Genomic DNA, 12,716 nt, shown 5'->3' with positions numbered 1-12,716 from the left:
CGCTGGTGTGAGGAGGGTGTGCAGGCGTGGGGGAAACAGGCAGCACAGGCAGGGCCTGCAGCACCCTGTTCCACATCCCGCCGAGCTTGGGGGGGCTGCTCTGAAGGGCTTGGTTTGGGGAAGGGTCACAGCAGTATCAGCCCTGACCTGCGGGGATCAGCCCCTACACAGGGACCCCTCCGGCATGGGTCTGGTCCGGGATATGGGCAGGGTGGGGGTGGAGGAGGCAGGGTGGGGCAGGGCAATGCTGCCTGCCCTGGCAGGAGGATGTGGACCCAGCTGGGGGCCAGGCACATCCATGGAAGCCAGAAGCCCCCGCAGAGCCCTGTGCTTGTCAGGGCAAAAGCAACTTTGTGGGTTCACGCTGAAGCAAAAGATTCTGGAAAAGGTGCCATTGTGCACATCCTGGCAGGGTCCTGAGGGGACCAGGTGTTTGGGAGCAGGGGGCTGTGTCGGGCAGCAGCTGGGAGCAGCAGGGGTGGAGGGGCACAAAGGCAGCAAAGGGCTCCCCACAAAGGCTGTGCCCACCAACACCTTGCGCAGCAACGAGGGCACAGCTGGGTGTGTGGGGCAGAGCCCACAGTGCTGCGTCCTTGGAAAGGAAACCTCGGGGCACAGGGTCTCAGGGTGGAGGGCACCTGGGGGCGCAGGGTTCCTGGTGTGCCATGTCCCCGGGGTGGAGGGGATGCTGGAGCCGAGGAGGGTCTGGGTTGCAGAGGAGCACCCAGCGTTTCAGGTCCCCGGGATACAGGGTCCCCAGGCAGGGGTAGCGCAGGATGCAAGGGAGAGCCCATGGTGCAGGTTTCCGGGGTGCAGAGTCCCGGAGGGTGAGGATGGCCCCAGCTGCGGGGACAGAGCAGAGCCCGGGGTGCAGAATCTCGGGGGCAAGCCGTGTGGGGGGGCAGCCCGGGGCGGGGCGATGCTGCTCGCACCCCTGGGGTCCCGGTGCGGTGCCCCGCGGTGCAACCGGCAGGATGCCCCAGGGGCGCCCCGAGGGCGCGGCGGGGGCCGGGGCGGGGGCGGGGGCCGGGCTGGGGGGGGGCGGAGAGGGGGGGCCGCCGTTCGCGGCGCTAGGACCGGGCGCGGCGGCGGGCGGAGCCTCCCCGCCGCTCGCCCCTCCGCCCGGCCGCTGCGGCAGTGTCTCGGAGGCGGGCAGGCGGCCGGTCCCTCCGGTCCCCCCCGGCAGCATCCCGGCCCCGCCATGGCTGGCGTCGGCTTCGCGGCGCACCGCCTGGAGCTGCTCGCCTCCTACCAGGACGTGATCGGCGAGGACAGCCCCACCGACTGGTGAGCGCGCCCGCCGCCGCCCCTTTGTCCCCGCCGCCGCCGCCGCCCTTTGTGCACGGAGCCGCCCGGTAACATCGGCCGCGCCCCGCGCCGCGCCTCCCGCCGCCCCGGGCCCGCGGTGCCGGGAGCCCCGGCACACAAAGGCGAGCGGGGCGGCTGGGAGGGGGGGTGTGCTCGGCCCGCCGTCCCCGGTGTCCGCACCTGCCCGCCGCCGCCGCACCGGGCCGGGGCGCGGTCCCCGCTTTGTCTGCGCCGGGCCGGCACGTGCGAGCGCCGGGACCCACCGCCCCCGGCAGCCCCCGGAACGGCCCGACCCCCCGCCGGGCAGCGAGCGTGGGGAGCTGGGGGTCTGCGCACGGCGGGGAGGGCCCTGGGCTCCCCCGGTGCCGGGCCCGGCCCCGGGTCCCTCGCCATTGTCTGGAGCCGGAGCCGCGGGCAGGGGCGCCCGGGGGGGGATGGGACTGAGGCGTCCCGAGCCCGCCCCGCTCTCGGCCGGTCCCGGCGGTCCCCCGGCAGCGGGTGGCCCCTCTGCCCCGGCGGAGCGAGGTCTGAGGCCGCGGGAGTCTGGGCATCCCCCTTCGGCCCCCGCAGCATCCGGGGTGCCTCATCCCCGGGGGGTCGCGATGCGTCAGTCTGGGACCACCCTGCCGGGCTGGGGCTGCTGCGGGCTCCGGGCTGGGGGTGGTCTCCCCCGGCGGGAACCCCCGGGCTGCCCTGCCCTGTTTGCACCCCCCGGGCTGGGCACCCCCTGCTGCGGACACCGGGACCCGGCCGGATCCAGGCCCTGCTGCAGCCAGCACAGGAGCCCACAGGCAGCATCACCCCACTGCCACCCCGATTCTCCCAGCGCCCACCCGCATTTCCCAGCCCCACCCGGGCACCATGGGGCTGGCCGCGCCCGGGACCCCCTTTTTCCCCCCCCGGGTGCCTGTGCCATTCATAAGGGGGATGCTACCGGCACCCTGGGGTGCAGCTTGCTGGGCAGTGCTGGGTGCATGGTGCTCTCTGGTCAGGGTGCCTACGGTGCACCCAGCACCCTGCCGGCGTGCTCCCACCCCCAGCCAGGATGCATGCCGCTCACTATCCGGGTCCCTGATCTTGGGACAGGGCTGAGAGTCCCCTAGGCTGTGTGGGCCTGAGCAAGTCGTGGTCCCCGCCAGCCCTGGGTCTCTGGGGAGACCCGCGGTCCCACTGCCAGCCCAAGGGCACCGTGGGCGAACGCGGTGCGTGTTGCCAGCCAGGAGGCAGCTGTCAGCCCTGGGTACATCTCGCTTCCCGGCATCCGCTGCAAAGGAGCCCTCCCTGCCAAAGCTGCTGAGAGCAGCAGAAACGGTTCCCAGGAAGACAAGCACTGGGGCTGGACCCCCAGTACCTCCAGCACTGTGCCCCAGCTGGGCAGCATCCTTGGGACTGAGCTCACCCCATTGTCACCAGCTTCTCCATCTGATGGTCACCGGAGCACCCAGCACTCAGTGCAAGTGGGAGCAGCATCCCTGCTGCAGGGCCCAGTGCAGGACGAGGGGCGTTGCTGGGGGGCAGCATTGGGCAGGGGTGATGGGAACCATCCCCCTGCAGTGGTCCAGCATAGCTGAGCTAGGGGCTGTGAGGACACTGCTCTGAAGCTGGGTCCTGGGCTCTGGTGCTGGGGGATGCTGTGCTCTCACCCACCCGGGATCCCTGTGTTTAGTCTGGGATTCCCACCAGCTCCAGCCCCGTCCTGGAGGGTCCAAGCGTCCCCTCCCCCTGCAAGGCCCCGCGGAGGCTGCTGGGGCCTATTACTCGATTGGAAAGGAATTTGGTGCTTCTTTCTGAGCACGCTGCCGACTCCCTGGAGCTCCCAGCCACATTGGAAACACATGTGCCCGGGCTGGGGTGGATGGGCTGGGGCGATGCTCCACCTCAGCCATGGCATGGGGGACAGGCAGCTGTGGGTGCCCTGGGTGTTGGCACCCATGGGCTCTGGTGTGCCAGCTCTGGTGAGCAATGGGGCTGCACAAGGGCAGCAGGGCTGCTGTCCCTTTGGTGGGGTGATGCGGGATCCTTGCTGGAGTCCCCCCACCATGGGGATCCCTCCTTCCTGGGCTGCACGGGGCACCTCACCTGAGGGTGCCCCATGTGCCCAGAGCCAGGGGTTGGGAAGGGCCTGTATAGGGCAAGAGGAAAGGATTAAAGCCTGTGAAAAGGGGTAAGTGATGCATGATGCTTCACGTGTCGTGGCATGGCTGGTCCCTGCAGCCGGTGCTGTTAGGCTGTAGGTCTCTGGGGCACCCCTGGGGATGCTGCTGGCCCCAGTGTGGTGTCACTGGCCCAGGGACCAAAATTCTCCAGATCCTCCATCCCAGCAGGGGGTCAGACCATGCCGTTGGGCTGTGCTCGGGCCAGGCTCTGATTTCACAGTAGTGCCTGGGGTGATGGGACCCTTGCCAAGTTCTGGCTGCCCTGGGAGCACCCCGGGGTGCAGGCAGCAGCACCACGCTTGGGTGCCACCCTTCATGGCAGGGTCCTGGAGGGGAGAGCAGACAGTGCGTGCCCCCAGGCAGCGATGCCGTGGCTCTACTCTACTTGTTCCCTCCCTTCTGCAGTCAGCTGCACCCCACCCTGCAAGCGCCCAACCCCTGCCTGCCACGCTAGGCTCCCCCAAACTGCCGCTATCCTCCCATTCCTGGGAGGTCACAGCAGGTTCCCACAGACAGGGGCTGCATTTGCTGCCCTTCCCCAGCACAGGCGTCTCAGACGGCGCTTTGCAGCTGCTTTGCCAGCTCCATGGCTGGGAGCCGGCGCCAGCTGGGGCGGCCGATTAGCAGGATCGGGATGTGCGGATTAAAGTCAATCTTGTTGGTGCAATTATCTGCAACTCTATGCCAGGGGCTCAGGGGGCAGTAGGTGCTGTGGGGTAGAGGGAGGCCCCCACCATCTTAGGCACCTGCCTGCCTTCTCCTGTTTTTTCAGCTCCCAGGGTCCAGCCATAGCCTCAGGTTTTGGGGACTCTGTCCATAGGGGCCTCCCTGATTCCCATCCCCAAGCCCAGCCTCCATCTGGAAGCTGCAAGCTGGGGTGAGGACGGCTCAGCCCGGCACCGCAGGGATTTTGGTGCTCCAGCAAGCACCGCACGGGCACCGCCAGTTGAATGCCGATCGGCAGAGCCACCCGCCTGCTCCGGCGCAGGGAAGGTGGGGGGGGCCAGCACGGGCGGCCCCGGCTTTCTGGGCGCAGTGCGTGACGGTGGCAAGTTTGGGCGCCTGCCAGGCCCCGGCAGGTCCCCGCTGCCTGCCTGCCTCCCCCGCTCCCCTCTGCTAATCACCTCGTCATCGGGGTGAGCTACATCCCAGCTGGGATGGGGGGGTTGCCATGGCAACAGAGGATGCTGGTTGCCTAGCAACACCCATCCCCACGCCCACCCGCCCTGGACTGATTTGGCATGTGTCCTGCCCCCCCATAGCTGGCTGCCCGCCCCTGGGGAGGTGCAGGCTGGCGGGGGTCCCCATGAAGCCCCGGAGGGTTTTGCTGGAGCATGGCAGGAGCAAGAGGGGGTTTTCCATCCACTGGGAATGGTTTCTAAGGAACAGTCTCCATGACGGCCCCATCACACCCTGGCGGCACATTGATTTGCTGCTGCTGGTGCTCTGGCGTCCTCCCCCGGCCTGGTGCCTGCCGGGCCGGTTGCTCACGCAGCCGGGCATGTGAGTGGCTCTGAGTTCCCTGCTGGGCCGTGGGGTTGTCCCCAAAGCCAGTCAGTATCAGCGGGGTCGAGGGGGGACAGGGACAGGCGTGCAAGTTGCTGCAGGGCCACAGCAGCACAGAACAGCAGCCTGTGGTCTGTGGGCGGCATCGCCCAGCTGGTCCCTGTGCCCAAGTGACTTCTCTCTGTCCCCAACCTCCATGCTCCACAGCTGGCAGGGAGGTGAATATTCCCTACCTAAAGTCCTGGCAGCCTGGCCCTTTGTGGTGGTGATGGTCAAAGGGCTGGGGTGGCTGGGTCCCCCAGCTAGGGGACATCTGGCTGGCCCCCACAGGAGCTTCCCTGACCCCAGTGTTAGCAGGATGGGGTGGGGGTCCTGTCCCATGGTCCCCCAGCCATGGCTCCCCCACACTGTCTCCCCAGGGCCCTCTACACGTATGAGGATGGCTCCGATGACCTGAAGCTGGCAGCGTCAGGAGGTAAGGTCCTCTGTCCCTGCCGACAGCTTGGCTCTGACGGTGTTTTCCCTGGCACGATGCTGGGTGGATGTGGGCTGACGGTGCCATTCCAGGTGGAGGTTTGCTGGAGCTCTCTGGCCACTTTGAGATCCAGAAGGTGATGTACGGCTTCTGCAGCGTCAAGGACCCTCAGGCTGTGCTCCCTAAATATGTCCTCGTCAACTGGGTGCGTGGGGGGGGCCTATCCTGGGGGAGGCTGTGCCATGCCCACCGGGACTGCAGCGTTGGTGGGGACATGGCTGGGTATGGGGGAGGAGCGCGTGGTGGCTGGGGGGTGTGGGTGCCCCACAATCCTGCTGTCCTGTGGTGATCAGTGGGGTGGGGGTCACCCTGCCGCCTCTCCCTGGCTCAGCCCCTCCCTGGCTGCTGCAGGTGGGCGAGGACGTGCCAGACGCCCGCAAGTGTGCCTGTGCCAGCCACGTGGCCAAGATCGCCGAGTTCTTCCAGGTGGGTGACACGGGGAGGGGGATGATGCTGCTGCGGCACAGACCCCAGTCCCTGATGGCTGCTCGCCACCCTCCCCAGGGCGTGGATGTCATTGTCAATGCCAGTAGTGTGGAGGACATCGACCCAGGGGCCATCGGGCAGCGACTCTCCAACGGGCTAGCCCGAGTCTCCAGCCCGGTGCTGCACCGCCTGCGGCTGCGGGAGGATGAAAACGCTGAGCCCGTGGTAATGTCCCCATGTTAGCAGTGGTGATGGTGGCAGCCATAGGACATTCCTCCTGCCCAGGGCTCCTGTCTGCCACAGCCCATCACCCTGTGTGCTGCTTACCGTTATTCCCCCTTGCTGATCCCAGCCCCTCCGCCCCCCCCTGCCTCTTGTCCGTCCCAGGGCACCACTTACCAGAAAACTGACGCCACCGTGGAGATGAAGCGGCTCAATCGGGAGCAATTCTGGGAACAAGCCAAGGTGAGGTACAGGGGTGGGAGCAGCCCCTGGTCACTGAAGGAGAGGGATGAGCCACTGATGGGCTGATGAGCAGCTCTGTCCTTCATCCACCGCCCCAACAGAAAGAAGAGGAATTGCGTAAAGAGGAGGAACGGAAAAAGGCCCTGGATGCCCGGCTGCGGTTCGAGCAGGAGCGGATGGAGCAGGAACGGCTGGAGCAGGAGGAGCGGGAGCGGCGCTACCGGGAGCGGGAGGAGCAGATCGAGGAGCACAGGCATGGCGGGGACACGTCCCGCGGGATGCAGGAGGGTTGTGCACGTGCTGTGAGCGTCTGGGTGGGCGCGTGGGTGTTTGTCCCCACCGAGGATGGGGCAGGGCAGGGCTGGCGGGCAGGGGCTGGCAGCAGCCGGTGCCCAGCCTCTCCTCTGTGCTCCCATGGCAGGCGGAAGCAGCAGAGCATGGAGGCGGAGGAGGCCCGGCAGCGCCTGAAGGAGCAGTCCATCTTTGTGAGTGCTGTGGCGGGCGTGGGGCTGGGGTTGGAGCTGGAGCTGCCGCCTGGCACCACGGCCAGGGAAGGGCTTTTCCCAGCAGGGTTCTCGGGGTGAGGGGTGACGCCGCATCTCTTCCCAGGGAGATCAGCACGAGGAGGACGACAGGCAGCAGCTCAGGAAATCAGAGTCGGAGGTGGAGGTGAGTGTGGCGCTGGCTGTGCCTGGTGCTGGTCATAGAATCACAGAATCACAGGATGTCCTGAGTTGGAAGGGACCCACAAAGATCATCGTGTACAACTCCTGTTGCTGCACAGGACACCCCACAGTTCACACCATGTGTCTGAGGACATTGTCCAGTCTCTTCTTGAACACTGTCAGGTTGGGGCTGTGACACCTCCCTGGGGAGCCTGTTCAGTGTCCAGCACCCTCTGGGTGAAGAACCTTTTCCTAATGTCCAACCTGAATCTCTCCTGGCACATTTTCTGCCATCCCCTCGGATTCTGTCCTTGGTCACTAAAGAGAAGAGTTCGATGCGGGCTCCTCCCCTTGTGATGAAGCTGTAACCCCATGAGGTCTCTTTGTCTCCTTTTCTCCAGGTCCTTGCTCCCCAGCCAGCGGTGCCCACAGCTGGATGGGGACCCAGCTGGGGCAGTGCATGGAGCGTGGTCCCACAACCCCACACCACCAGGCCAGTGGGTCTCAGGCTCTTTGTTCCTACAGGAGGCTGCTGCCATCATCGCTCAGCGGCCTGACAACCCCCGGGAATTCTTCAAGCAGCAGGAGCGGGTGGCGTCGGGCAGCAGCGAGGCCGTCTCACCGGGCAGCCACAGGACAGGTGAGAGGCTAGGGGGACTGCGGGCACCGGGGGGGCACAGAGAGGCCGGGGGGGCTGCGGAGCAGGTGAGTGCAGGTGCCACCGGGGCTCCCACAGCTCAATGGGTCACAGCAGGATCTCGAGGGACCCGGGCTGTAATGTGGGGAAGTTGTGTCCCCTCTGTGGACACTGGGGGTGTTGGGGGGCATGAGGAAGGCAAGGGGTTGTCCTGCTCTGCTGTGCCACCGTCACTGCCACCACACCACACATGGCCCCTGCAGCCGGGGCAGCTTGGCAGGGACTGGATGCTGGGGGGATCTTCAGCAAGGGAGGTCATCCTGCTCCCTGCTGGCTGTTGTCTGCTCACCTGTCACGGCACTGTGCTGGCGGCTGGGGTGGCAGCGTGGTTGGTGTGGCTGAGATGGTAGCTGGGGGTCTGAGGTGGCCTGGGAAGGAAACTCTTCCCACAGGGGCAGCTGAAAGGGGCAGGAGAGCGTCGGGCAGCTGTGGGACACTTGCCGTGCTCCCAGCTCACGGCCCGTGGGGCACCCCTCATGCCCCATGGTGCGCTTGCCCCAGGATGCCCACTGCCAGGGTAGGTGCCTGTGGTGGTGTGGCCACCCCGCTTTTGGGTCGGGGTGATGCCAGCAGGTCCTTGGCTGTGGCAGTGGGGCTGTCCCTGGCCATGGGGAGGGGGTGGCCAGGCAGCGGATGTTCCGCAGGATGGCTGGGCTGCTTCACAGTCTGGTGTTCAGCCCTGGGACTCTCTTTGTGGCTCTAGGGCAGGGCTGGCTGTCCTGGTGGGCATCTTCAGCCATGGAGCTGTGCTGGGGATCATGCTGGGGAGCTGTGCCATGGGGCTGTGCCATGGGAGGGCCTGTGATGTGTGTTCTTGCTGGGGGTCATGCCATGGGCTGTGCCATGGGCTGTGCCGTGGGCTGTGCTGTGAGTTGTGCTGTGGGCTGTGTGTTGCGGCGAAGCTGTAGCATCGTGCCATGAGTTGTGCCGTGGGTTCATGCTGCGGGACCATGCTGTGCCTGAGCAAATAGTTGGCCCCATGGCTGTGTCCAGTTCTCTCTCCCCACCTGGCCAAGCAGCGCTGCCTCCCATCCTTCTGTCCTGCTGTCTTTCCATCCTCTTGTCCCACCATCCTCCTGCTCTCCTGTCAGTGCTGCCTCCCCTCCCTCCATCCTCCCATCCTGGTGCCCTGGTGCCCCGGCCCCGCTATGGCCGTGCTGAGCAGGGACTGACCCATCTCTTTGCTCTCTCTCTCTCCGTCCGTCTGTCTGTCTTTCTCTCAGCAGGTCGTCTGCACTGTCCTTTCATAAAGACAGCTGACAGTGGACCGCCTTCTTCCTCCTCCTCCTCCTCCCCCCCACGGACCCCCTTCCCCTATATCACCTGTCACCGCACCCCAAATCTCTCCTCTTTCTTCCCATGTAGGTAGCTGGGAGCCCCTGGGCACAGAGCTCCGGGGGGGCTGAGCCACAGGCATCCACCCCACAGCCCACCCAGCCCCACGGCACGCCGGGCCAGGGGGCGCGAGGACAGAGCTGCGGGACTGATGGTGGAGGCAGTGCCCTTTTCATGGGCACCCCAAGAGGGACGGGCACCCCAAGGGGGCTGCGTCCATGCCCACGGGCACCCTGCACGCCCAGCTGGGGCTGGCCCATGGTGTGCACTGTGGCCTGGGGTGGGGAGATGTGCAGACTGGATCTGTGGGACCGGTCGTGCCTGTGGTATGGGGAGGGGGCCAACAGGCAGGCTGTGCCCGTGGGGCAGATGTGAACAGGGCAGAGCTGCGCCTGGGGAGATGATGAAGATGCTGGTCTGCCTGTGGGATGGAGCAGGCTGCGCCCATGGGATGGGGGCACGGGGCAGACAGGGATGGGCTCTGCCTGTGGGGCAGAAGTGGACAGGGTGTACTGTGCCCTGGATTGCGCAGGACGGTGCTCACGGGGCACCACGGGATGGACGAGGCTGTGCCCAGGGTCATGTGGGGCTGTGCCCATGGAGCAGAAGGAGCCAGGCGGTGCCTGGGGCCGTGTGCGGTTGTGCCCCTTGGCTGACGGGTAGCGGGCACAATGCTGTGCCCGTGGAGGAGCGGCTGTGCCAGAGCCCAGCTGGTCAATGCATGGGCAGGGCCGGCGTGTGCTCTTTCGGCTGCAGGGCTGCCTATGCGGGGGCATGGTGGTTGCTGCACCCCTGGACCCCTCTGCCCTGCCACTGCAGGAGGGGATGATAAGGTGGCAGGTGCACTGTGGCGTACATTCGTCAGCTCGTGGCCGGGTTGGCACGGGACAGGAGCAGGGGCAGTGCTGGGGTGCTGGTGTACCCCAGTGTGGGCAGCCCCCCACACCACCTCCCTGTCTCCCTTGTCTGCAGGCAGCCACTCGGACGCGTACCGCAAGGCCTCGGCAGCGGGCTGCAGCCCCTGCGAGTCCAGCCCGGCCGCCACGCCGCTGGGTGAGCCGGGCACCCGCGCCTCGGGTGACGAGACGCCGGCAACGCCCAAAGGTGGGCGCAGGGCTGGCACTGCCTGCCCCTGCCTGGGGCTGCCCGGGCACGTCCCCATGGTCCCCTCCAGCACATCCCCCTGCTGCAGCCCCCGCGATGCCTCTGCGTCCCCCGCTGCGGTCCCCATGCTGCAGCCATGCCAGCCTTGCTTGCGTCGCTCGGTGCATCCATGCTGTCCGGTCTATGTGCTTTGGTGCGCTACCCGCCGACTCTGCTGTGTCCCCCCAGTGCATTCCCACCCTATCTGCTGCTTGTGCTGGTGCATCCTTGCTGTCTCTGCTGCACACCCACCCATGACCCCCCCCCCAATCTGCAGTGCATTGCCCCAGCCAGTGCACTTCTGCACTTGCCAGTTCATTCCCCCCCCCCCATCCATACATGCACCCCCATATCTGCAGCATCACCCCAGTGCCTCCCCCCCCCCCAGTCTTTGCTGCATCCCCCAATATGATTGTGCCCTATCTGCTCCTTTGCGCTGCATGTCCTTGCCAGTGTTGCTGGTTCCCTCCCTGCATCCCCCGTGCATCTCAGCTTTCCCTTCTGCCTCTCTCAGCGCTCCCCAACCCGTCCCTTCCACATCCCCCACGTCCCATGCCTCTCAGCCAAACACCACCCCCAGCCCCTGTCCCCAGGCAGGTCCCAGCCACCCACCCTCCCCAAGGGACTGCTTTGGTGCTTCCAACCCCCCCCACCACGTCCCCTTGGTCCCCTGGTGCCTGCCATCAGTGCCCTCACTGCCCACCCATCCCCACAGCATCTCCCCACTGAACCCAACCCGGAGGCCTGCCCACCCCAGCTGCAGCTCTGTCCCCACTGACTGTTATCCCCCCCTTGCAGACTCCCCCAGCCCCAGCACCCAGGAGACCGGGCCAGCCGCACCTGAGCAGCACTGGCCCTTCCCGGGACCCGAGGACAAGGCCACCGAGCCCCCTGGGGACGAGCCCGGCCACAGGCCGGCATGGACAGCGGGGGGTGACGCCTTGGGGGACCTGGTGACCCTGGAGCCCGCCGAGCCCTCCTCACTGCCCACAGCCACGGAATCCCAGCCCGGGGAGACCCCCAACCCTGAGAGCCTCATCGACCTGTGGCAGAGTGACGGGGCCACCCCGGCCACTGCCTGGCCCCTGCCCACCACCCCTGTCCCCGAGGGCCCCCCAGCCACGCTGCCCGACGAGGGGGCCCTGCTGAGCCTGGACGAGCTGCCTGAGCCCCCTGCCACCTTCTGTGACGCAGAACAGGAGGAGGAGGAGGTGGCCAGTGGGGGGGACCCTCAGCCCCGGGGGCTCGGCTGCCAGCGTGCCCCTGAGGAGGACACCCCCGGCCGAGAGACCCCCCCCATCACCAATGGGGAGATGGCCCCCAAGGACGGGACACCAGGTCGTGGGGAGCAGGTGAGCATCATGGAGGGGGTGGGAGGGTGAGAAGGGGGGGCGGGGGTGTGTCGGGGGGGTGACATGGTGGCGGGGTGGGGGTCCTGATCACCTGCACAACCCCCCTCCCAGGCCAGTGAGGGCTATTTCAGCCAGTCCCAGGAGGAGGAGGTGCCCCCTCCTGAAGAGCCATCGGCCAAAGCCCCCCAACCCATCTTCTACAACAAACCCCCAGGTGAGTGGGGACAGTGGAGGCGGGGTGTCTGTCCCTCCATGGGGCACCCCACACCACCCTGACACCCCTCCGCTTCCCCGTCCCCCAGAGATCGACATCACATGCTGGGACGCAGACCCCCTGCCCGAAGAGGAGGAGAGTTTCGGGGGGGGCCTGTAAGCACAGGTCCCTCTGCCGGCACAGGCAGCCCGCCCCGGCCGGCGCGGGGGGGCTGCAGCTGGGGGCCGGGCCCCCCTCTTACCCCACTGGGGCCCTGCAGGATGAGGCCTCTGGGTGGGGGCCGCCCCACTGTGCCCCCACCCCGGGGCACCTTTTACAGCCCCCCCCCCCCATCTCTTTTTTAAGTTGTTGGTAGGAGCCGTGTCAGCCCCCAAGTTCCCCCCCATTAGCAGTGCCCCCCCGCTGCCCCAGTGAGTGCCCGTTCGGCGCGGGGGCGGGGGTGCACACGCATCCCCTGTCTGGCTGTGGGATGAGGTCCTTGTTCTCTTCATGCCCCCAGGGAGCCCCCCAGTACTTTGCACGAGTCCAAAAAAAAAGGAATAATAATAATAATAACAATAATAAATGAATATGGCAATAAAAATGACCTGACCGAGGCGAGGCCGTGGCTGGCGGTGCCCCTCTCCCCCCCCCCTTCCAAATCCCGGCAGGGAGCTGGTGTGGGGCTTTTGCCCTCCCCCCCTCCTTCCTTGCCGGGAGCCCCCCCGCTCCCTGCTTGGCCCCCGCTTGGCCCCTCTCTCTCCCCCTTACAGCAACTGTTTTTGGAAAGCACAAGTTCTGTACCGGCAGTGTGCTCATGTCTGTTAATAAATAAAGCGACAAAGCGACTCCCATGGGGGCTGCAGCCTGCTGGGGTGGGGGGGCCAGGGAGTGCTGCTACCGTCACCCCTGGGGGGTTCTCATGATGCCAGCCT

At 66.7% G+C, this 12,716-nt stretch overlaps 1 protein-coding gene across 4 annotated transcripts; it reads left to right on the top strand.

The window, feature by feature from the left end:
* The first annotated feature begins 1,062 nt into the window (after nt 1–1,062).
* DBN1 (drebrin 1) lies at nt 1,063–12,635 on the top strand. Of its 4 annotated transcripts, none has more exons than XM_065029571.1 (15): nt 1,079–1,287; nt 5,390–5,445; nt 5,538–5,650; nt 5,857–5,931; nt 6,010–6,156; nt 6,319–6,396; nt 6,498–6,649; nt 6,818–6,881; nt 7,006–7,065; nt 7,587–7,701; nt 8,985–9,119; nt 10,066–10,197; nt 11,035–11,588; nt 11,700–11,802; nt 11,891–12,635. In XM_065029571.1, exons 1-15 carry the CDS (start codon nt 1,202–1,204, stop codon nt 11,959–11,961), a joined length of 1,941 nt encoding a protein of 646 aa, XP_064885643.1. In that variant the 5' UTR covers nt 1,079–1,201; the 3' UTR covers nt 11,962–12,635. The 4 variants fall into 4 exon arrangements, with proteins under 4 accessions (XP_064885644.1, XP_064885643.1, XP_064885642.1 ...); XM_065029570.1 differs by having other exon boundaries at nt 8,982–9,119; XM_065029572.1 differs by lacking the exon at nt 8,985–9,119 and having other exon boundaries at nt 1,063–1,287.
* The last annotated feature ends 81 nt before the right edge of the window (nt 12,636–12,716 follow it).

The sequence above is a fragment of the Columba livia genome, chromosome 14, assembly GCF_036013475.1.
Source record: "Columba livia isolate bColLiv1 breed racing homer chromosome 14, bColLiv1.pat.W.v2, whole genome shotgun sequence".
Lineage (NCBI taxonomy): Eukaryota > Metazoa > Chordata > Aves > Columbiformes > Columbidae > Columba > Columba livia.
The sequence above is the reverse complement of the archived record's forward strand: the minus strand, read 5'-3'. Positions and strand labels throughout refer to the sequence as shown.